Source organism: Rousettus aegyptiacus, unplaced genomic scaffold (assembly GCF_014176215.1).
Source record: "Rousettus aegyptiacus isolate mRouAeg1 unplaced genomic scaffold, mRouAeg1.p scaffold_m13_p_7, whole genome shotgun sequence".
NCBI lineage: Eukaryota > Metazoa > Chordata > Mammalia > Chiroptera > Pteropodidae > Rousettus > Rousettus aegyptiacus.
Window position 1 is genome coordinate 68294698 of NW_023416310.1, and position 22321 is coordinate 68317018.

The 22321-nt window shown below is 42.5% G+C and overlaps 1 protein-coding gene across 9 annotated transcripts in view; it reads left to right on the forward strand.

Moving 5' to 3' along the window:
• Positions 1-22321, forward strand: part of VWA3B (von Willebrand factor A domain containing 3B) — a 135922-nt gene that overhangs the window by 107824 nt on the left and 5777 nt on the right. For all 9 annotated transcript variants that reach the window (XR_004951973.1, XM_036224444.1, XM_036224443.1 and 6 more), the window contains 5 exons: positions 1327-1377; positions 4704-4908; positions 15276-15387; positions 20806-20930; positions 21976-22113. Coding sequence is in view for 8 of the 9 variants with exons in the window: in XM_036224444.1 (XP_036080337.1) it covers positions 1327-1377; positions 4704-4908; positions 15276-15387; positions 20806-20930; positions 21976-22113 (631 nt within the window). In the remaining variant the exon portion in view is untranslated. The remainder of the gene's footprint in view (positions 1-1326; positions 1378-4703; positions 4909-15275; positions 15388-20805; positions 20931-21975; positions 22114-22321) is intronic.

Sequence of the window (22321 nt, forward strand, 5' to 3'; positions counted from 1 at the left end):
AAGGTTGCAGGCCTTAGACCCACAGGAAAAGCATCAGTTCCAATTTGGCTCTGGGACCATGCTTAGTAACCTCTACTTACAGTCTCCGAAATGCTCGGGCTGCTGCTTAAACTTCTGAGGTGTCATTAGTAATAAGTTACTTTATGAATGAGTCAGTTCTGGGTACAAGTGTAGTTGTGACCCAGAGTTATCCAAAGCTAGTGAATGCCACCCCTCAATCACATCTCACTCTCCTAAAATAAAGAGAAAATCTGTGGGCAGTCACATACCTGAGTCGAAGGGCAGGGCCAACCACAGAGAGACCCTTGTGTGCAGCGCTGTCTGACATCCCCTAGGGACCATCCTGGAAAAATCTAGCTCTGGGCTCAGGCAGTCTGCCTCTAGGGCATATGCTCATCCCACCACGCCAAACCCCTGTTCTGTCATCCTATCAAGCTTGTGACAGGTGATCAGGGCAGGGCAGCACCTGCCAAAGTACATTTCCAGAGTCCTGCGCACTGGTGCTGGGGCCAGTGGTCGGAAGAATGCCTCCTGGAGAGTAACAGTATTCTCCTAACTCACTTTATTGAAGAAGTTTTTGTCATGGGATACCAGCTCACAAGCCCGGGAACCATGTTCCATGCCTTTTACTCCAGGACCTGATTTGGGTAATGATGTAGTATCACTGATCTGGGCTGGAACCTCAGAAGGCAGCATCACTTATCAGGAACCAGAGAAGGAACCTGCCCTCTAGAAACCACTACTCTAATCTCCTCCCTTTCCCCTGGGTTGACAGCATCTCTCAGACATATCCAGCCATGAGCTTCAGTCTCAGTATTGCCAAGCAGCTGTGGTGGGTGAGCAAGGCACTTCATTAGTCGCCCCTCTAAGGGGCCTCATTTGGAAAAGAAGATCAGGCTGATTGGTCTCGAAACTGTGTCACAGTCTTCTTAACGTGACCCTATTAACCTCTTTTGCTCTGGGAATCCAGGCAGAAGAACGTCTACAGAAGGCAAGCTAAGGGCACACTTATTTTTTTCCTTAGGAAGAAAAATGGTGGGTATCTAGAAATACCTTCATTTGGATAGGAGATCAGCTCATTTGCTCCTTTTCTCAGACTGGATTTTACCTGATCGAGAACTGTGTCCTCCTCTAACATTTAACACAACTGCCACAAAGCCTCAAGGCTTCTATACTGATGCTGAGGCTGAGGGACAGAGCACTTATATCCAACCTCTTTAAGCAAATGGTGGTAATACAGGCTCTCTCTGCAGTGCCCTTCAGAGCCTTTTGCGATGAAATGAAGTATTGGTACTAAACAATTATTTTTTATTTTTTTTTAAACAGGCGCTTGAATAAAATCGTTTGGCGAGCATTATCTCAAGAGGAAAAAGAAAAGTAAGTTCTTCCTCACTTTTTTTTTGGTGACAGTCACATAACCTACAAGTAACTTTTTAAAAAGTGAACAATTTAGTGGTATTTAAATTATTCAAAATGTTGTTCAAACCACCACTTCCCTCTAGTTTCAAAACTTTTTTTTTATCACCTCAGAAAAACACTTTATATCCGTTAAGTAATCTTTTCCCCTTCCTCCCGCCCCCTCTGATCTGCTTCCTATGAATCTGCCTATTCTGCACATAACATATGAAAAGAACCATACAAGTGACCTTTTATGTCTGGCTTCTTTTACTTTATATATAAACGTTATGTTTTCAAGTTTCCTCCAAATTGTGGTGTATGTCGTCGTTTGTTCCTTTTTATGCCTGAGTAATGATCCTTACGTGTATGTGTGGATGTTTGGGTTGTTCCCACTTTGGGGCCATTACAAACAATGCTGCAATATATACTCACATAGAAGGTTCTGTGGAGACATGTTTTCACTTCTCTTGAGTACATACGTAGAAGTAGTTTCACTGGATCACAGGGTAATTCTGTGTTTAACTTTTTTAGGAACCACCAAACTGTTTGCCACAGCAACTGTACCATTTTATATACCCACCAGCAATGTATGAAGGCTTCTCCACATCCTTGCCAACACTACTTCTTCTTCTTCTTCCTCCTCCTCTTCTTCTCCTTCTTCTCTTCTTCCTTCTCCTCCTCCTCCTCCTCCTCCTCCTCCTCCTCCTCCTCCTCCTCCTCCTTCTCTTCCTCCTCTTCTCTTCTTTTTTTCAAAATAAAGCCATCCTAGTGGGTGTGAAGTGATATCACATTGTGGTTTTCATTTGCATTTCTTTAATGAATTTCAGGTGCTTGTTGGCCATGAGTATATCTTATTCAGAGAGATATGTATACAAGTCCTTTGCTTATTTTTAAATTGAGTTGTTTGGTTTTCTTTGTTTTTTTTTGTTTGTTTGTTTTTGTTTTTTGTTTTTTGTAGTTGAACTATAAGAGTTCTGGATATTCACCCTTTATCAGAGAGATGATTTGCCAATATTTTCTTCCGTTCTATACATTATCTTTCACATTTTTGATAATTTCCCTTTTTTGCCCAGTTTTTAATTTTTAGGAAGTCATCATTTTTTTCTTTTCTGAGTCAATTTTTATACATGGAGTGAAGTTATCACTATCTGCAAATAAAGATAGTTTTCTTCTCCTTTCCAATTTATATGCCCTTTGTTTTTTCTCTGGCCTAATTGATCTGGTTAGGACTTCTAGCACAATGTTGAAAATAGCATTGGTGAAAAGGGGCGTGGTATCTTGTTCCTGATTACAGAGAGAAAACTTTCAGTCTTTCACCATCAAGGAGGGTGTTAGTTGTGGATTTCTCATAAATGCCCTTCATTGTGCTAAGGAAATTCCCTTGTATTCCTAGTTTGTTGATTTTTTTTATCTTGAAAAGTAGTTTGTTGAATTTTGTCAAATGCTTTTTTCGTATCTGTTAAGATGATTGTGTGAGATTTTTTCCCCCTTTTATTCAATTGATGTACTGTGGTGTATTAAATCCACTGATTTTCTTAAGTTGAACCACCTTGCATTTCTGGGATAAATCCCCTTGGTCATGGCATATAATCCTTTTAATGTTCTAATGGATTTGGTTTGCTACTGTTATGTTGAGGCTACTTACCTCTATATTCAAAAAGGAAAATGGTCTTGTAGTTTTTTTTCTTAGTGTCTTTGTCTGGTGTGGGCATTGAGATAATGCTGGCCATCTTTTTGTTCCTTTGATGGGGCCCTGTTACTTTCCCTGTTTCTCTGTATGCCTTAGCATCTTTAGTTGAGTTTTGAGCATTTGCAAAAACAGACACGTCTGCCAGTCCTCATAGACTGGCTTCTTGACCCACCATCCAGGCTAGAGATTCAGGGACCTCTCAACACCTTCCTGGAGATATGTCTTCTCTAGGCTAGTGCGCGTGCTTTCCCAAAGAGATTTGCTTTGCTTCTTCTCATGAGCCTGTCTTCTCTTGCTCCCCTGGTGTCTGTCTTTGGTACTGCAGACTTTGGTGCTATAACAAGTCGTGGAACTCGTCTTTGTTCTCAGCTACCCCTAACCTGGCATGCAAAGTATAGAGGCTTTCTCTCAGTGCTCTGAGTCAGGTGAGAAGGAAACCAGTCTCTCTGGCAGTGCCCCCCGCCCCCCACACACACCAAAGCCAGAATGTTGGGTGCATGTTCCTTCTTCTCTTTCCTCCCAGGATTTAGTTTTCTGCCAAATGCACTACAGCAGGCCTAGGAATGGGAGGGGCTGCGCCAGGCAAAATGTGACAAGCTTTTCTACTTCAGTACCTACTCTCCTTGGCTTCTTGGAGTGCCGCAAGCTTTTATCTGGTTTTTGGAATTCTCAAAAAGGTGATTTGGTCCATATATTCTTTTAAGTCTGTATCTCTGTGGGAAAACAAGAGCCATTCCACCATTTTGCTGACATCACTCTAACTTAGATTTGTAATGAGAATTTTTTTCTGTCTGGAGACAAGTTTGTAGGTTAAGTCCTGTGGTTGTGCTGGGTTTACACTGTTCTCTTCCAACACCCTACATCTAAAGGAAGTGACACTTTCAGCAATAACAGAACAATAATTATGAAATGCCCGCTCTTTCTCCCTACCCTACCTTCCTTTCTCTCTCCAACCAAGAGTGTCTGACTCTGTAGTAGCTGGGACTGGAAATAGAATCTAGGACCTGGGCTGTCATACCACCCTGGAACCCCACGGCCTGTTCATCAGCTTGTAGAAAGTTCAGCTTCTGTTCTTTATGTACCAAAACAATGCCACCAGGAAGTTTAGGCTTAAAAGGAGAGGAGATCAAAATAGCAAAAATGAGGTAGTGGAAGAATAACTGTAATGAGGCAAATATTTGGGCTTTGTTTTGTTTTGCCTTCCTTGGTTTTGTTTTCCAGAGTCACTGCTAGGGGTAGTTGTATGAAATTTCTTTGAAGCTCAAGTTTGGTTCTGCCAAAGGTTAGACTTAAGGAGAAAGGGATGGGTTCCAGACATGCCAGAAGAAGTTGTTGAAAAAAATGTCATGTGTATCAAACGTCTTTAAAATCAGATAATTAAATTAGGTAATAGAGAGAAATATCTACCATAATTTACAGAGATGGTTATTTTTAACTTATGAAATCTACTAGTCTCCAGGCACCCGAGGGTGTGGCTGTGATTCCGTCAGCTGATATCTGACATCTGCTTTGACAGATATTTCTCTAGGGAGGGTTTACCAAGAAGTCATCTTTCCATATTTTTTCTATTATGGTCGCTTTCTTTGTTTTTTTGTTTCACTTTTTTTTTTTTTAGGCTAGATGCAAACAAACCAATGCGGTACTTGGAAAACAAGGCAGCTTTAAACAAGGCATTAGAACGGTTGAATTGGCCCATTTCACTGAAAGAGCTGTCGATGCTGGAGAATGAAATCCTAGCTGGGAAAATGTACGTCCAGCAGGCCATGGAACTCCAGGAGGCTGCCAAGAAGGAGAATTATATGAGCAGAGCACTAGGAGAGGTAGGTACCATGGAGGTATCTGTGTTTCCTCCCTCCTTCCTGTTCCATGTCCCTGCCGTCCCTGGGCCAGCCTGCCCCTCTGTCCTCCGCCCCTACTACTCTGAGTTATAAGAGTTAGCACCAACCTAATTAGGGTCCAAGAACTTCTTTCAACAGAAAGCAAATGCCAGTTGATTTTACTCTGGCCTTATTTTTTAAACAATACATCTTTTAACTGTAAAATAAAACCGAATGGAAGTATAATGTCATGATTAAAAGCCTGGACTTTGATATAAGCCAGACCAAGGTCCAGTCTCAAATCTGCCACCTAAACCATGTGTGATCTTAGCCAGTTACTCTGTTTCTCTAAACCTTAGGGTTTTTACCTATAAAATAGTATTGATAGTATCTGCCTCAAGGATTGTTATGAAATAAAATGAACATTTAAAGGACTTAATATCGAAAACCCCCTGTGTTAGCAATTACTAATAAACCTTATACAAAGAAAAAATAATTTATTATATGATTGCCTTATTATTTATTACCATTTTAGATCATTTACTTCAAGGTTTATTTTCCTCATATATATTTTATACATAGATGCAGTCATTGTGTCCATAATCATTTCATATTCTGCTTTTTAATTTAGCATTATTTCATATACTTTCTCTGTGTTTTTACCAAATCATGAGGTTGATATTTTTTATGGTTACATAACATTCCAGGGTATGTATATATCCTGATTTATTTAACTTTTAACTGAATATTGGATGTTTGGATTATTTTCCAATTTTCTGCTCTTTCACATTATGTTTTAATGACTTCTATGGTGTATATAGTTTAACTATTTTGTTAGGATAAATCTTTAGGAGCGCGATCCTTGGATCAAAGGGCATTTACATTTGGGGGCTCTAACTATTTGTTTCCAGCATAGCACCCCCTTACTACAGTTTGGTGTGTGTGTAGACCTGGAGTAGTTAATCCAAAATCTTACTGTATTCTATATAATTTTCATATATCCACCATATGGCAGCCTGAAAAATATACCCTCAAAACTGATCTTTGAGATTTATTGTTTTGGTTTCAGCCTTTGCTAAGTGATAGTGGCTTTGGCTGGTTTTGAATTCTATATTTACTGTTCTGTGTTTTGTTTTGTTTTTAATTTTATTTTTCCCCTGCAAATAGCATTTGTTTTCCTTCAGCATAGAAAACTATTTCTTTTGTGCAGAATGCAAAATTGTTATCCATTTATTTTTATTTTGGGGATTATATTTATTTTATTTGTTATTGGATATATATATATATATATATATATATATATAGTTTGTTTGTTTGTTTGTTTGTTTTTATTCAAACCAAGTGATTTCCTCAAAGAGTTGTTCAGTGTTTTCTTGGGAGGAGACATATGTCTCATGCCTCCCAACATGTGGCCTTCCTCGCCTAGAGGCCCCATGGGCTCTTGAGAATCAAGAAGACTAAAAAGTGAATTAACTCCATCTCCCTGAAAATCAGCTCTTCCTTTCATTATGCCTCTTCCTCTCTGTTCTTTCATTTGTTTATTGAAATATTTCTGAGTTTCTATGAGGTGCTGAGCACTATTCCAGGCACTAGAAGTACCTAAACGCAGGCACTAAGTCCCACCCTTATTTCAGTCGAGGGAACAGACCACTGCAGGTCCCAAATGATGGACTTTCTCATGTTAAACTATTGAGACACCACTTTCCAGCGGCAGAAACATCTAGCATTATTCCTTATCTAGACTTTATATTAAATTTTAAAATGGGAAGTGATGGTAATGGAGTGAAAAGAAGCCTCCTGTGATAGTATGTTCCACCAGATTTATCTAGAATTGTGGTAATCAATAGTTCATTGATTATAGGCTCTGAATCAATTGTTCTATTCCTTTATTTGCTTTATCCACAGAGTAGGAATAATATAATTTCCATAATTTCTTCATTTAAAAGTATTTGTTCACTCCCTACCATGGATCAGCTTCTGTGCTTGGCACAGGTGGGCTCAAGCAGTAAATAGACTGTCTTGTTCTCTCTCTTTTCTTGGGGCCTCCCAGGGTGACATTATGAATTGGACATAAAACAGGGTTCGTTGACTGCACTGAAGACATAGGCCTATCCTAGTGGAGGAGACGTATTGGAATAGAACGTAACCTCCGTGAGAGGTGAGGTTGTCTGGCCTTATTTGTAGCTGTTTCTATAACACTGAGAATGGCACCTGGCACACAGTGGGCACTGGACAAATATTTATCGAATAAATGAAACCCAGATCCTCATAGGAGAATATCATAAATATGACAGTGGAGGTACACCCATAGAACAACTGGAAAATGGGAAAAAGTGAATGATTATGGCTGGGATTTGGGAAGAGCTTCACAGAGGGGATAATTAAGTTTGATGTGGAATGAGGTGTAGGAATAAGGGAGTTGGGTGTGAGAAATGTTCTCAGTAAAATAAACAGCCTCTGCAAAGGCAGGGAGGTGGGAAGGACATGGCACATTCTCCCGAAGCATGGCCAGAGACAAGACAGGAAGGAAAGATGGCGCCAGAACACGAGGAACTTGCAATCCCTCCTAGGACAGGGACTCCTGCTTGTAGGAAATGGAGAGACAAGGAGTGGAAGTTGTTAACAAGTTTGGGTCTTGGAAAAATTATTTTGGCAGCAACATGAGGCTCATGTGGAAGGAAAAGACCAAAACCAGGTACAGCACTCCACTGAGGGGTGTGGAGTCTTTGAGCCAAGCCAGAACCACAAGCAGGGAACAGGGAACAGAAACATGAGTTGGTGGAAAGTGACCATGTGGGATGAACCAGAGGGCAAGGTGGAGGATACCCATAGACTTCCTGTATTGGACAGTTGGGAAACTGAGGCACTGTCAACCGCTTCCACACAGCCTCTATTCATTAGGGAGACAGACCTTCCATGCACAGCCCATCTAAACCTCTGGCATCCTCTAACCTCTTACCACAGTTCGTTTTGTTCGTAGCACATTGCATGCCCTGACAGTATGCACGTGTTTGTTAGTGATCTGTCCCCACTGCTGGAATCAGGGTGGGACTTGGTCCATTGTGTTCTAGGACTTGGTCCATTGTGTTCTAGGTGGGACTTGGCTCAGTGCTTAGATGATTTCTTGGCATCTTGTAGGCACTCATAACTATTTGAATTAACAAATGAAAATATAGACTAGAGGAAGAGTATATTTTCAGAGAAAGATAAGTTAGGTCCTCTTGATGTTTAGATGTTCCTGGGGCCTTCAGATGAGACAGCCAACAGACAGCACATGTCTAGGACTCAGGAGATAGGTCTGGAGGTCACTGAGGGGCTGAAAGAAGAGAAGCAGGCAGTGGAGGGATGGAAGCAAGGAAGTGAGAGGAGCAGGTGGCCCAAAGTAGGGAGGTGCGAAATGAGAGCCCAGGGTCCGGAGGCAGACAGACCTGAACGCAGGTCTCAACGTTGCCACTTTTTAGCTGTGTGACCTTAGCCAGGTCCTCTAAGTCTAGTTTGCTCACCTTTAAAATAGAAAAATCCAAGTACCAACCAAAAAGATGGTCGCAAGACAATGCACATAATGTGCATAGGATAGAGTGCCAGCACTGAATGCTTAGCAGCAAATGCACTCAACATATATTATCCATTATTGCTCTTTCCATTATTAAAGTAATTGCTGAGGAGTCTTGAAAAATCATACAGAATGATGTCTGAAAGCCATCTGATTTGGCAAGGGGGAGATCACTGGCATTCTTAGCCAGAATAATTTCAGTGGCAGTGTGGGAGCAAAGGAGCAGAAGCCAGTTTACAATGGGTGGAGGAGTAGGAAGAAGTCAAGAAAGTAAATATAGGAAGTGAAGATTTTTGTTTTAAATTCTTCATAGGGAAGGAAAGGAGAAAGTGAGATGGTGAGAAATTGAACCAGAGTGAGAGGAGACATTTAATTAGTATAATGACGTTGATGAGCCCACTGCTGCCCCCCTTCTTGGTCAGGGTGCCTTGTCCCTACACAGGAGTCCAAAGCTCCCACTGTGTGTTTGGAGAAGTGTCCATGTGCCCAGGACAATTGTTTATGGGTAATGAATCAGGGGAGGTGCTCGTACTTGACAGCTTATCTTCAGAGCTCTTTCCAGTCTTTTAATGCCCCTCAGCAATGAAAGATTTTATATACCATTTTTAAAAATTACATTTGTCCTTACCATGGGTAATGTATTCTGAAATAATTTTATTCCATTTTTATCATGCCCCACTAATTGATTTCATGACCTACTAACAGGTCTTGACCAGTGTGAAAAACACCAGTTGGGACCAAAGCTCAAGGTTGCAAGGCCTTGTGAGGTCCTAGAGTGAAAATTCATCATAGATGCAAGTCATTTTTACTGATTTGTATATAAATATAGTCCAATTTTAAATCCTTTTAGCAAAGGCTAAGGATTTTGATCAAGATTATAAATTGAAGAGGACCAACCTTCCATTATGAAAACCTCCTAGAGTTTGGCAAAAGGTGATCAAAGTTTGTTGAAGTGAAACCATTCAATGAAAGGAAAGTCTGAAATTCTAAATTCCTTTTGAAAACTCCTTCACTAGCACCCCTCTTATTGCCATGGTTGCGAATTTCACCCTCAACAGCCAGCCCTGAGCCATGGGAGCTGTGCTGTGTGGAAATTGCCAGAGGGTATCTGAATGATAAGTAACCTGGGGTCCTAAGGACACAAAGGGTGGGGGGACAAGTACCCCTCTTTCCTCCTGCCACCCTCTGACCCCATGCCTCTCATTGGCTCACCCTATCTAGATGTAGGCCTGCAAGGGAAATAGGTTGGTGTCATCCTTAGAGTCAATCTCTTGGAAAATAGGGTAGGGCAAGGCAAGGTAGGGTAGAGAATGGATTTAGAAGCAGGTGGACCAGAGTAAACAACTCAGAGATCTCATGAAAAGATTTCTTAAGGCTCAGCACTTATTTTTAAGACATAGCCTGTGTGAGATATTCGTATCCAGCTGTGGTGCACACCTGGTGAGGTCCACACTCCAGGCAGTGACCCAAAAGTGGCTCCAGGGTGTGGCTTTTGTTCCTCTCTAGAGCAGTGGCATATGGATAACCATTCAGTAACATCCTAAATACAGATCTCAAAGCTGTGGTAATTTTCAGGTTTAAATATTTAAAGCATTTCAAATTTTTCTCACTTTGATTTTTCCATAAAAGAGCAAGGAAGGACCATTCCCCAAAGTGTTGCAAGTTTGCGCTTCAAGGAAGGGAATCATTTATTCAGCAGCTGTTGTGTGTTTATTAGGGTTTTTGTTGCTAACACACACACACACACACACACACACACACACACATTTATCTTCTCACCGAAGCCCTCTGAGTTGGTGATTTTACTCTCAGAGTGGCCAGCTCCCCTCACAGCCCTGTACTATATGGTGGAGGGGATGAGAGGGCTGTTTTCTAGGTCAAGACTTCATCCTGTATTCCTGTCATGGTGTCCTGTGCTTCCTAAGGAGCCACTCACACAGCATAGGAGTGGGGACCTGGGACGAGAGGAAATAGCTCACCCAGTTGGTGATCTGCTCAGGAAGCACAGCCCCCCACCACCACCTCAGAGGGAAATGGAAACTGCACAGAATTTTGGGGATGTGTGTTTCTCATGCTGTGTTTCCTAAAGCTATTCTATTCCCTGAAGTGGAAGGGAAAAACAATTCCACAGACACAGTCCCCTCCACCCCTCTGGATCTTAAAGCAAGGCTAAGTGCCCAGGACTACTTAAAGCAGATGGTAATTCCCTCTGCACATCCTCCTGGCAGCAGCCACCTCCTTAAGCCCTGGCCTCACGTGCGATATCCTTAGTGTCCTCGTGACCCGAGTGTCGACCCGCTGTGCTTGTGAGAGGTCTTACAAGGAGACAGCTCCCTCTTCGGAAGGGCAGGGCTGACATAGAAAATTCTACTTAGAACTTTACTCCTTTGGCATAGTGGCTTGCTTCTTGTTACTGAAGCCTTCCACTATTTTCCCCTGGGTCATCACTCCAGAGAGTAGAGGGGCTGGGCAGGAGACTACCACTCCTGATATACATTGTCCTGTGAGGTGTTTTTTCATTCTCTCTCTACCTCTCCCATAACAAAAAAAAAAAAAAAAGAAGAAGAAGAAGAAAAGAAAAGAACAGAACAAAGAAAAAGGCTGCAGGCCCTAGATACTCTGGGGGTGGAGGAAACACCTCTAAAGCTGAATGAGAGGAGAGAGAGTGAAGGTCAGGAAACCTCTAGGCTGGCCCTGTCCTGCTCTCCAGAGCTTTAAAGGGAGTTGCATTATTCACAGACAGTGTGAAAATGTTCTGGTCTCATAATTAAGTGTCCTAGAGATAGGAGAAGACAAACCATACCTGACACAACATGTATCGTCTTCGAGCTCTGTTGGCTTTGAGGACCAAATATGGACATTAGAGCTGCTGTGTGGCAGCATTTCAGTGATTGGGGGCAGGGAAAAAATATTTAGTAGTGGTTTTATAACAAGATTTTGACCCAAAGACTAGTTCTAGTTAAATACTAGAAATACATTCTGTACTTGATGTAGAAGTATGTTGTTTGTTAAATGGAAAAAAATTTTTAAAGCATCAGACATTTTGTAAGTTCACCATCCTCACTAGCGCAAACCAGAAAGCATGACTTTGAAACTAATGAAATGAAATGAAAGGAGGGTGGTACCATTTTGGATCCTGCTCTACATCATCTGGTAATTAAATATGGCAAAGAAGTGAATTAGATTCTCTGGATTTTGGAGACAAGGCAATATCAAATTACCCAGCAGACAGCATCCCGACTGCTGGCATCAGCACCCATCGGCTTCCTCCCTGAAACTGGCTTGCAGCTGCTCTTATGCCCCAAGCCTGCAGATCTGTGGGCTTACCAATTTACACCTGGCATTTCTTATTCTCACTCTCCATCCCCTCTGACTCTCATCCTCCATGGATTTCTTTTTAAAACTCAATGACACCCATGTGTTTTGCGAGTGCGTAGGTGAGGGATGTCGGAAGAGGACTCGGGTTGGGATGTTCTTTGGGACTAGCTTTAAAGTTTTGGCAAGATTTGGAAAGTATGGGACATCGTCATTTTGGAAAGGTGCTGTCAGCATTGTGACTGGAGGGATAGAGTGTCTAGCTGCCCTGATCAATGAATGTCCCTCCATCTGGGAAGCCAGTGCTCTGTTTCTGTGGAATGAACTGTTGTGTTAAAGCCAGCCCTACAGGTTTGTTTTGCCATGGCCCTTCTACCTTAGTGTGGTATGGGTGAATTGATGGTAGCCAGGCTGAATCACCAAGTTTACAGCACATGGTCCTTCCACAAGGCTACATGTTGTGGAGACGACCAGAAATGGATTGCTGCCAATAGTAATAACAGTTGCAAACAAAAGCAGAGTAAATGTGAGTTACCTGTGCAAAGCCCTTTAGTATCTGCAGTCGTCCTTTCAGGTGAACTCAGGTATATGAATGATTTCAGGGCCGGGGGATGATGCTTTGCAGCCATTTAGAAAGTGTTTTCTTAGGTGGCATTTTCAGTGTGTTAAAAATGAACACGGAGCTCTCTACACTGCTACTATTCGTTCTTGTTGCCCATGCAGGGGAGGTCTTCTCAGAGTGGGTAGTCATCCTATGTCAGATGAATTGGGAAGTAAGTGACTCCGATGATTTCAGGGAACTAACTTAACAGAATTGTACCTGTGACAACATAGTAAGCAATCTCATTGGTTAGCTTTGGGCTTGGATATAGAGAGAATCAAATCAATATTTGGAATCTAGAGAGAAAAGGAGGCTAGATAAATAATGTGATTATACTCACAGAATTTTGAGAAGTAACTTTAAATGTATCTAGGCATAGGTTCTAATAAATGGTTTGTCTCTTACATTGATGAAATCTAAGGGGAAGAATGCCTTTCTAGAGTCAATGTGAACATCTCTCTGGAATAACAGGTGGTCGTCATCTGGAGGTGGAGAGGCCATCTAGTGCCTCGGTGACCAACAGCACCTCTAGACACTTGGTCTTTGACATGAACGCTGGTGGCATGAAGCAGGTGGCTTTGGAAGTTAACTTTATGGAAGGTTACCTTTATGTAAAGGCTTTTAAATAACTGATTTAATTTGTGATGTTGCAGATTCTCAAGAGTCTGAATTCTATTAGTAATTAGAAACCTTACTTGGATCTGCTGGAAACCTTTATGTGAATCCTACCTGACTGTAGAAAACGGCGGTGTGGGCATCTCTTTAGAGTATGATGACGGAAAATTGTGCTACTCGTAGTCACAGTTCGGCCAGTGTATTTCCCTCAAATTGTAAAAACCAAACAAGGTCATCATGCTTGTGCCCTGTTCTTGTAAACACTTGGCCTGACAGTTCCTCCAGCAGTGCAGAAAGGCCTAGAAGGGCCTAGGTTCTCCTGGACTGAAATATGGATTTAGCAGATGTTAGAGATCTTTTCAGCCACCCCCTCTTTTTGTACATGCAGAAACTGAAGCCCAAGAAAATTAAAAGGTCATAGAGCCAGCTGGACAGCGCAATCTTGTTTCTCCTGTCTCCTGGTACAGGCTCTTCCCTTTGAGGCTGTTCAGACTGCAACCGGTTATTCTGGATCACCCATGGGATGGCATGGTTAGGTCCCTCTAAGTGAAAGCCTAGGACAAGCAGTGACATTCCCCACTTACCAGTGACCTTGGCCATCCTCTCTGACATACTGACTGCATTAGTGAAAATAAAAATTCCATGAGAATGCAGGTGCCTGAGCAAAGTCTGGCAAATGGGAACATCATAAATTCATTTGATGTTTTTGTCCATGGCTGCATAGGCTGAAGATTTGGTAATATACCACAATTCTTTCAAGAGACCCTAACCCCTTAGTTAATTATTTTTACACTTCTGAGGACCTGGCTCTAAATTTTTACCTTCCAGGGAATAAACTGTACTCCTGCTTCTTTTTATGAACCCGAAAAGCATCTCTGAACAGATCCAAATAATAGATGCTGCAACAGAACCCAACTGTGTCAGGATGCCTTATAATGACCCCCTTATTTCCAGACAAGAATAATGACCCAAAAGCAAATGGTGTTCAGACAACCTGGAGTTATTTCAGGTTGGATAGTCACTTACCTCATAGAGACACCTAAGTGGAGTCCTGTAGATGAGCTCATAAAATATGCATTTAATACTTTATTTATGATCTAGCTATAGCACTGCAAAAAGGTGACATCAAAATGCATGTGAGACGCTTTATACTGGCTTTGTATCAGGTGAAAAGTGGCTTTTGATAGTCTGTGAAGAGAAGCTAGAGAGTGATATTGCTGGGCACTCCAACTGGAAGGAGGACTAATTTCTTGGAGAAACCAAACAATTAATAAACTAATAGTCGAGAAAGAGAAAAAATGAAAAAAAAATCTAGGAGGGAAAATCCCTACTCTCTGCAATGTAGTGATTTGAAGAAAAAGGCCTGTTTGGTTTACCTTTTAATTTAAGAGTATATCCAGAAGCTTCCATGTGTATTTGCTCATTCAGCCCACCATATACAAAATATACTGTGAGTGATTACACAAAGCAAACCAGAAGTCAATGCTGCCTATTTTTACCTTTAAAAAAATGTATAGAAATATAACTTTATACCATAAAATTCATCATTTCAATTCACTGATTTTTAGTGAAACTGACAGAGCTGTCAGCCACACCACAGTCTAGTTTCAGCACATTTCTGTCACCCTGAAAAGATCCATCATGCCCATTTGCAGCCAATCTCTGTCATCTCAGGTAACCACTGATCAATATCTGTATATGAATTTGCCTTTTCTGTAAGTTTCATATATAAATGGCTGAATAATATTCCGTTGCATGAAGATACCTTTTTTCCCCCTGAAATTGCCTAGGGGTAAAGTCTTCTCAGAGAGATTATAACTGAGCTGGGCTTTGAAGGGGTTATTTAGACCAGGACGGATGTTGCTCATTAAAAAAAAAAAATTTCTCTCTATGCTTTGCAGATTGGATAATTTCTGTTGATTTGTCTTCCCTTGCATTTTTTTTTAATAGTTTCTATTATTCTGCTGAAAACCTTTTGCCATACATTTTAGGAGTATTTACTTTCATCTCATGGACTATGGTTATAATTACTGCTTTAAAGTCTTTATCTGATTATTACAATGCCTGGGCCATCTCAGTATTGTGATCTGTTGATTGCCTTTTACCATGAGAATTGGTCATTTTGCTTGCTTTTTTGTATGTTGCATTTTGGTTATATAATGAATATATTGAGTTTTATGTTTTAAGACTCTAGATCCTATTTAAATTGTCCAGAAAAGGTTGTACCTGTAATTTTCATTGTGTGCATTGACTTTTTCTATCAGTTCTCTGTTTTATCTTTTTTAGCAAGAGAAGTTTCAAGGAAATCCAACAAAGAAAACCAAATCGAAAAAATTGGATTACCTTAAAGGCCAGAAGGTTATTGCAAGATGTGATGAAAATGGCTTTTATTTTCCAGGTAGATATTTCATTTTGTAAGATCCTTTGTTAAAGAATATGATATCGGGAACCAGAGGTTCTCAAACTGTTCTTTCCCTGGAACACTGACTTTTCATAGCTGTATTAAAGTACTCCACTTCTAGAATGCAATGGTGATGGGGTTTCTCCCCATATTTGTGGGGGGAAAATAGCCAGAAAAGGAATTAGTATACAAATGTCACTACACATCTACTGTGTTCCATGTGTGTAATACCACTAAAGTGCTGGTCTGATGTGGTGAGCAAACATGAAAATTCTTGTCTTCATGAGACTTACATCCTAGTGAGGGAGACAGACAAGTGACCAAATAAGGGGGTTGAGAGAGTGAGGGTGAATGTTGCAGTTTTAAATATGGTGGTCCATGAAGAGTTTCTGGGGAAAGGGAACCATGAGTAAGGGCTTAGAGGAAAAGGGGCAAGCCGTGAGGTCATCTGGGGGAAGCAGAGTGTTCTAAGCAGAGGGGATAGCAGGTCAAAGTGGTGAGGCCCATGTGGCCGGGTTGGAGAGGTTTGCCTGGGTGCTTCTGGGGCATGAGATCCTGAAGGAACCCGTCAGGTGAGGTTCAAGCAAGACCTTCATAGACAGTGAAGATCTAGAGCTGGAGAAAAATACTTTATGTCGGAAAAGTAAAATAGATTATGGCTGGAACCTAAAATTAAAAGGAAGGAGAGAAAAGAATAAGGCTTCTCAGAGAGGTAAGTATGGGGCCATCCCTAATGGATCACGTTAAGAATTGGGACTTTATTGGGAAGCCACATTTAAAACAGGGAGGAACGCAATCACACATGGAGCTTAAAAATATTGCTTGCATCACTGCATGAAGAGTAGCTGTGGAGTGGGTTAAGATGTCATTCAGGTCCCTGGCTGGGCCATGAGGTAGATTGTGGTACCTACCAGAGGTGGTGTGGACAGGAAGATAATGAGGTGTGTCTGGACATAATGAATCTGGGACATGATACTTTGTGTTGCTGTCTCAGAATCTCCATCTCTAGACCCAGAGTAGTCATCAATGCAGATGTAGTCACTGAAATCACAGGCAAGCCTGTGGGGAAAGGGGGTTAGGATACAGCCTGGAGGAAGATCTGCTGGAGAAAGAGATTATACCGCAGAAATATAGTTGCTCTTACATAGGCATTATCTATCAAATACCAGGTACACTTTATTAAATCTTTTTAAATGAGAAAAAATGCTTCAGCAAGAGTTTAGGTTTCTAGCAGGCATATGTGTAGGACTGACGACCAGGACATTTCTTTTGAATTTGATAAACATGCCTTGGAGTTGACTGGATAAGAGTAAATATGGATCCGAGACTGTGAGATGAGCTCTTAGGCTAGGGCGTGAAACACTCATTTGCAAGAGCAGGGCCTCAAAACCCAGGGCTCATTTCCCTGGGGCTCAGACTTGCTGGCAGGTGATTATGGGAGCCACCCCTGCCTGGTTTTCTGAATTCAAACCCTAGATAGGGGTCCGAGGTGAATTTGGCAGTTGAATAAAAATGCTGAAAAGAACTGGATTCCAACGGTCTGGATGAGGCCTGGGGTCTGTTTACTGGCCACGGTACCAGAGGAGAGCAAAATGGCTGGGCCTTCAGCAATCACCGCCCCCCACCCCGCCCCCTGATCCCCCTTGTGATAAAATGCTGAGGCCCTACTGCTGCCAGTCTGGGGAGGGAATGGGTTACAATGTGACACATGTAGTACCTGAGATCAGTTCAGCAGTGAATACCGCCCTAGTAATACACAATTAAAGCTAGAGCGCACATACTCCTGAGAGCTGCATGGAACATGGCTAGCCGGGATCGTGCGTGGGCTCTTGAGTGGCCTTAGCCTTTGCACCCCTCCCCTAAAGTCAGTACATCTTTTCTTTCATTGAGAATTTCAGCCGTACCATCATAGAGTTATTTTTTTATAAAAAATAATTTCAAATTTACAGAAGAGTTACAAGAATAATGCAGAGAATTCCTGAATACTCCTAACTTAGAGTTACCAATTTTTAACATTTGTTACATTTATTTTTACCACATTTATTGCTTGCTCTCTCTTTCTTTCTCTACCTCCACACATACACACACGTTATCTTTTCTGAATTATTTGAGATTAGGTAACATCATCATGCCCCTTTACCTCATAATACATCAATCTGTATTTCTCAAAACAAGTGTATTCTCTTATATAACCACAATAAAGTTATAAAATTCAGGAAATTTAACATTATACTATTTTTCACTTGTATATTTCCATTTTGTTAATTGTCCCAATAATGGCCTTGATAGCATTTTTTCTCCAGTACAGGGTTCTATCCAGAATGATGTAGTACCATTTAGTTAACTTGTCTCTTTAATCTAGAATTATTCCCCAGCCTTTCCTATTTCATGATATTGACATTATTTAAGAGTAAGGTCAATTCTTTTATAGAATGTTCCTTAGTTTGGGTTGGGTTAGATTAGATTCAGATTATGCATTCCTGGACAGAATGCTACCTAAGTGATGGCGTGATGTCACATTCCTCTCAGGACAGATGTCCCATCAGAGGCGCCAGTCCTCATTAGTGGTATTTAGATCACTTGGTCACTGTTTATTACTATTTTCTCCTGGCTTATTGGTGCCAAAGGCAAGGAGGAAGACACATTTCAAAACCTTAAGTCATTATGTGTGGGAACACAGTCATTCTCCCTGTTGTTCAGTGAGAAGCAGCATTTTACTTTAGGAAACTCATGATGGTGAAAAGTCAGGTTTGTAAGATTTCTGCATTGTGCCACAGGAACAAGTGACACTGGAAGAAAAAGGTAGGGGGTAGGGACTGAATACTTTCTCAGGTGTAATGATTTAGGATCAGGAAACCCTGAGTTCTAATTTACTTGAATTCTGCCTCTTTCCTCTGCTGGCCACCTGAAGTTCTCTGAGCCTCAGTTTCCTTATCTTTCCAAATGGGACTTGACATGTTTAAAACCCCCATAAGATTGCTGTGTAGATTAAATATGATAATGTACAGCATACCGTAAAGCGTTAATTACTTGTAAAGTGTTTTCTGTCATCTCACATGAGAGCCCCTCTTAGGAGATATAACCAATCCTCTTCCGGGAGTAGAGGGGGCTGCTGCTTGCAGTTTACAACTTTGACAGCAGTTCGAAGAGGCAAAACCTAGCATGGTGGACTATAGAGGAAACCTATGAGACGGAAGGAGGATGAGAATATGATGAACACGTGTAGGCTGACCCTCAGCCGAGTGGGGCAGGTTGAGGGGCTGCAGCTTATGCTTTTTCAGGAGACGGAATTTAAGCTGGCTGTGAATATAAGAATCTTAACAGCCAGGGGTAAAAACTCCAGTCTGCAGCCTGAGAAATGCCTGTTTAGAACAAAGATTTAGAGCAATGTATCTTTCGCCAAGTGAACTGACCCACGCTGTCTACTTAGTCTGTTTCTCTGGTCTCCTGACCACTGAGCATGGGTCAATTTTGCTAGTCTCCGCAGAGGCACATCCCCCTGCCCCCAGCCTGGGGACGGGAGATCCCTTTGGCTAAGGTGGTGAGCAGACTTGTAGCCAAGAAGATACCCGGGATCACCAAACCTCCATTAGGAGAAAGACCAGGCCGGTCCCTGGAATAGTTCCCAGCAACATTTCAGAGCCAGGTGACAGGATCTCACCTCTCGGGGTGAGGACAGAGAAAAGCTGCAGAGCCGGGGAAACCCAGATTGGAAGCTGACCTTGAGTGGGGATGTAGAGATGGTAGCGGCTCCTTCATTAGATGCAGAAGGAGCAAGACAGAGGCTGAGCTCTAACTGGACAGGCTGCTCGGGTCCTGGGTCCTGCAGTTCCCAGAGCATGGCCAGCCAGATGTCAGCACTGTGTCAGCCCAGGGTCAGCACCGTAAGGCTGATTCCTGGTCACACCGGGAAAAAGCGCACTGATTTCTGGGGGTGGCCAGAGGTCCACATCCACAGAGATTGTTTGAAGAGGAAAAGAGAACTGAGGGAACTAAAAAGAAGTTGTAACACCTCTAGGTCTACTCGCCTAGAGCAGGTTCGGCAGACATTTTCTGTAATAGGCAGAGAAGATATGCTTTTGACTCCACGGTCATGCAGGCTCTGTCACAGCTGCACAGCTTGGGCAAATGGCTGGGAAACCGTGTTGCAGGTTTAAGGCTGGATTCTGCTCAGCCCCAAAGGTGGAGTGTGAGCACGGTCACTCAGGCTGCGGGGCTGGCTGGTAGCCCAGAACCCGAACCTGACCTGCGGGTGCGAGATGCGAGGAGCCACCTCCATCAGAGGTGGTTCTTCGTTGTTTCCATAATAGGAATTCTTTCTGAAAAGTTCTGTTGGTTTTTCTAATTAAATGAGTAAAGTCACAGTGTGGTATGAAATGTGTGACTAATGTGTAAAGAATATTTCAAAAACCAAATTGAACATTTCAGTTTGATAAGAAAGCACACGCACTGGAAAGCTGTTTTCCACGTGTGTGTTTTTTAAAAAAAGTTTTCATTTCTTTGATTCTCTAAAACAAAAGACATAGACTTGGGGTGAAAACCTACATCTGTTTTTTTGCAGCATAAAAGGACATGGGACCCTGCCAAGGCTGGCGTGTGAGCTGGGGCAGGTACCAGCCATTCACACCGTGGGAGCCCAGTAGAGACAGGCACATTTCTCAGAGCGGGGGTCCATGTGCAGCTGTCACTGCCTGGGGAAGTGTCCATGTCAAAACTTCCCCTCATTATTTGTTATCCCTTTGTAATGGGAAAGTACATTTCAACTGGGCTAAATGACAAACTATGTGAACCTTAAAACAATATTTTCTTTTCCTGCTGTAATAATCTCCTTGAGCAGAACTAAAAGATGAGGAAATGCCTGGCTTCTTTTTCCTTTTCTCCTCTTCTGGTTGTACCTTTCCAGGAAGCTAGGGGAGGCGTTCAGCCTAGTTAATTTCTCATCTATCGAATATGAATGAAAAACTGGTGATGGGGGCTCACGTTTCCTTTTGACTTTCACAATTTAACAACATCAGTTTTCTATATCTAAGTATTATAGAAGGAAATATGGCTAAAATAAAGAAACAGATGATAGGAAGTGTTCGGTAAGTGGCTACTTTTCTAAGAATGACGTTCCCAGTCAGAATGGTTGCTGGTGGTGCAGGACAAGCAAGTCTTTCTGTGTGTTCCCCGGGCTCTGCAGTGTCCTGGGAAAGTGCACTGACATGTGCCCTCGGTCTGGCCGGGGAAAGGGGGACACTTCATCCCTTTGCTTGGTGGGCCCCAGATTCATTGTTTTCTGGTGGAGAAATCAAAGGGCACGTTGATCTAAATAGGCAAAGCATGACAGCTTAGCGCTGCCAACAGGATGGGGCCAACCTAAGGGAACAGACATTGCTTGTCTTTATACTGTATTTGAAATCTGATTCCTTCCAGGTGTCGTGAAGAAATGCGTGAGCCCCACCCATGCACTCGTGGGCTTCAGGTACGGAGACACCAAGGTCGTGCCCATCTCCTTCATCACGCCTGTGGGGGGCGCCATGCCCTGTCCACTGCTCCAGGTACCTGCTCTACCCACCTGTGCTGGACCCCTTTCATCATTCCCAGTGCTCTGAGAGTGGCATGGCCACTGTTGGGCCCTTCACTGGGCATCTGGTTGCATTCCTGCAGAGGGCTTACATTTGGGTGAGAACAGTGGCCCTAGGTCCTCTTACCCCTTGCTGGGCATCTGCTTACACCCTGTTAAGTAGTTCACAACTTCACTTGTCACTTTACAGACAATAGATGGTCAGGGAAGGGAGTTGCTGTAGCTGCTAGTGCTCTTGAAACTTTAACCACAAAAGAGTATATTAAACTAGATTTAAAACAAGGGCCAAGGTAGTGCTTTCCTTGACACCAAGGCCAGAGAAGACAGAGGAAGCCTCCAGGGTTCCACTGCTATGGTTTCTTGGGTAGAGTGAGCCAGTAGGAAGAGCATTGCATGCACTCATGCACTCATAAGGTGTCACCTGTTTGTCCCCCTTTCCCCGGCCAGACCCAGGGCACATGTCAGTGCACTTTCCCCTGATGGTTAGTCCTTTCCATCTGACGAATGCCCAGAAGCCTCTGCATGCCCCTTCCCAAGATTCCCTTCCTGCCAGACGCTGTACCTCTGTTACTTTTACCTGTGGAGTCCAGCTGTGTGCTTAGAGCCATGCGAAATAGACCTGCTCCTTCCCAGTGTCAGGGTGACAGCCCTTCTGATATATTAGGACACTGTTCAGACCGTCCCGTGGCTTCATGTGAAACTCTTCAAGTTCCTTCCACCAGTCTTAGGAGGATGTTTCTAGACCCCCCTACATCTTGCTGGCTGTCCCCAGAACCCTAGTCAGGTGAAAAAGTCACCTGCAAGAATGGAGCTGGCCCAAACCGATCACAAAATTCCAGGTATGGTTCAATGAGCACAAAGAATTTTGGAGCTACTGGCTCTGAAAAAAAACATGCATTTGAATTTTGATAACAATACTTCATCTTGGGGTATTTTAAAATGAGCTTATATTAATATTGTCTATAAGATCTGGGATCTGGAAGCAAAATGTTTACTATGAAATATGTTCTTGTCTATAGGTTGGAGACTATGTGTTTGCCAAAATAGTGACACCCAATGGATTTGATTTCTATGTCCCTGCCATTGTCATAGCACTTCCAAATCATGATGTGGCTGAAGATAAGTTCTACACAGTTTTGAAGTGTAACAACCGGAGAGTAAGTAGACTTTCATTCAGAAAGGAGTTTCTCACAAGGCAGGACGTGGTTCCTTTCATGCCCACCTTCTTTGCAGGTTACACCGAGCCCTTTCCTAGCACCCCCAGATGACCTGAAGGAATGATTTCCTTGACTGTACCTACCCCCGCCCCAATGCATGCATCCGTTCTGGTTCACATTTTGCCCACACTGCCACACACTGCCCTCA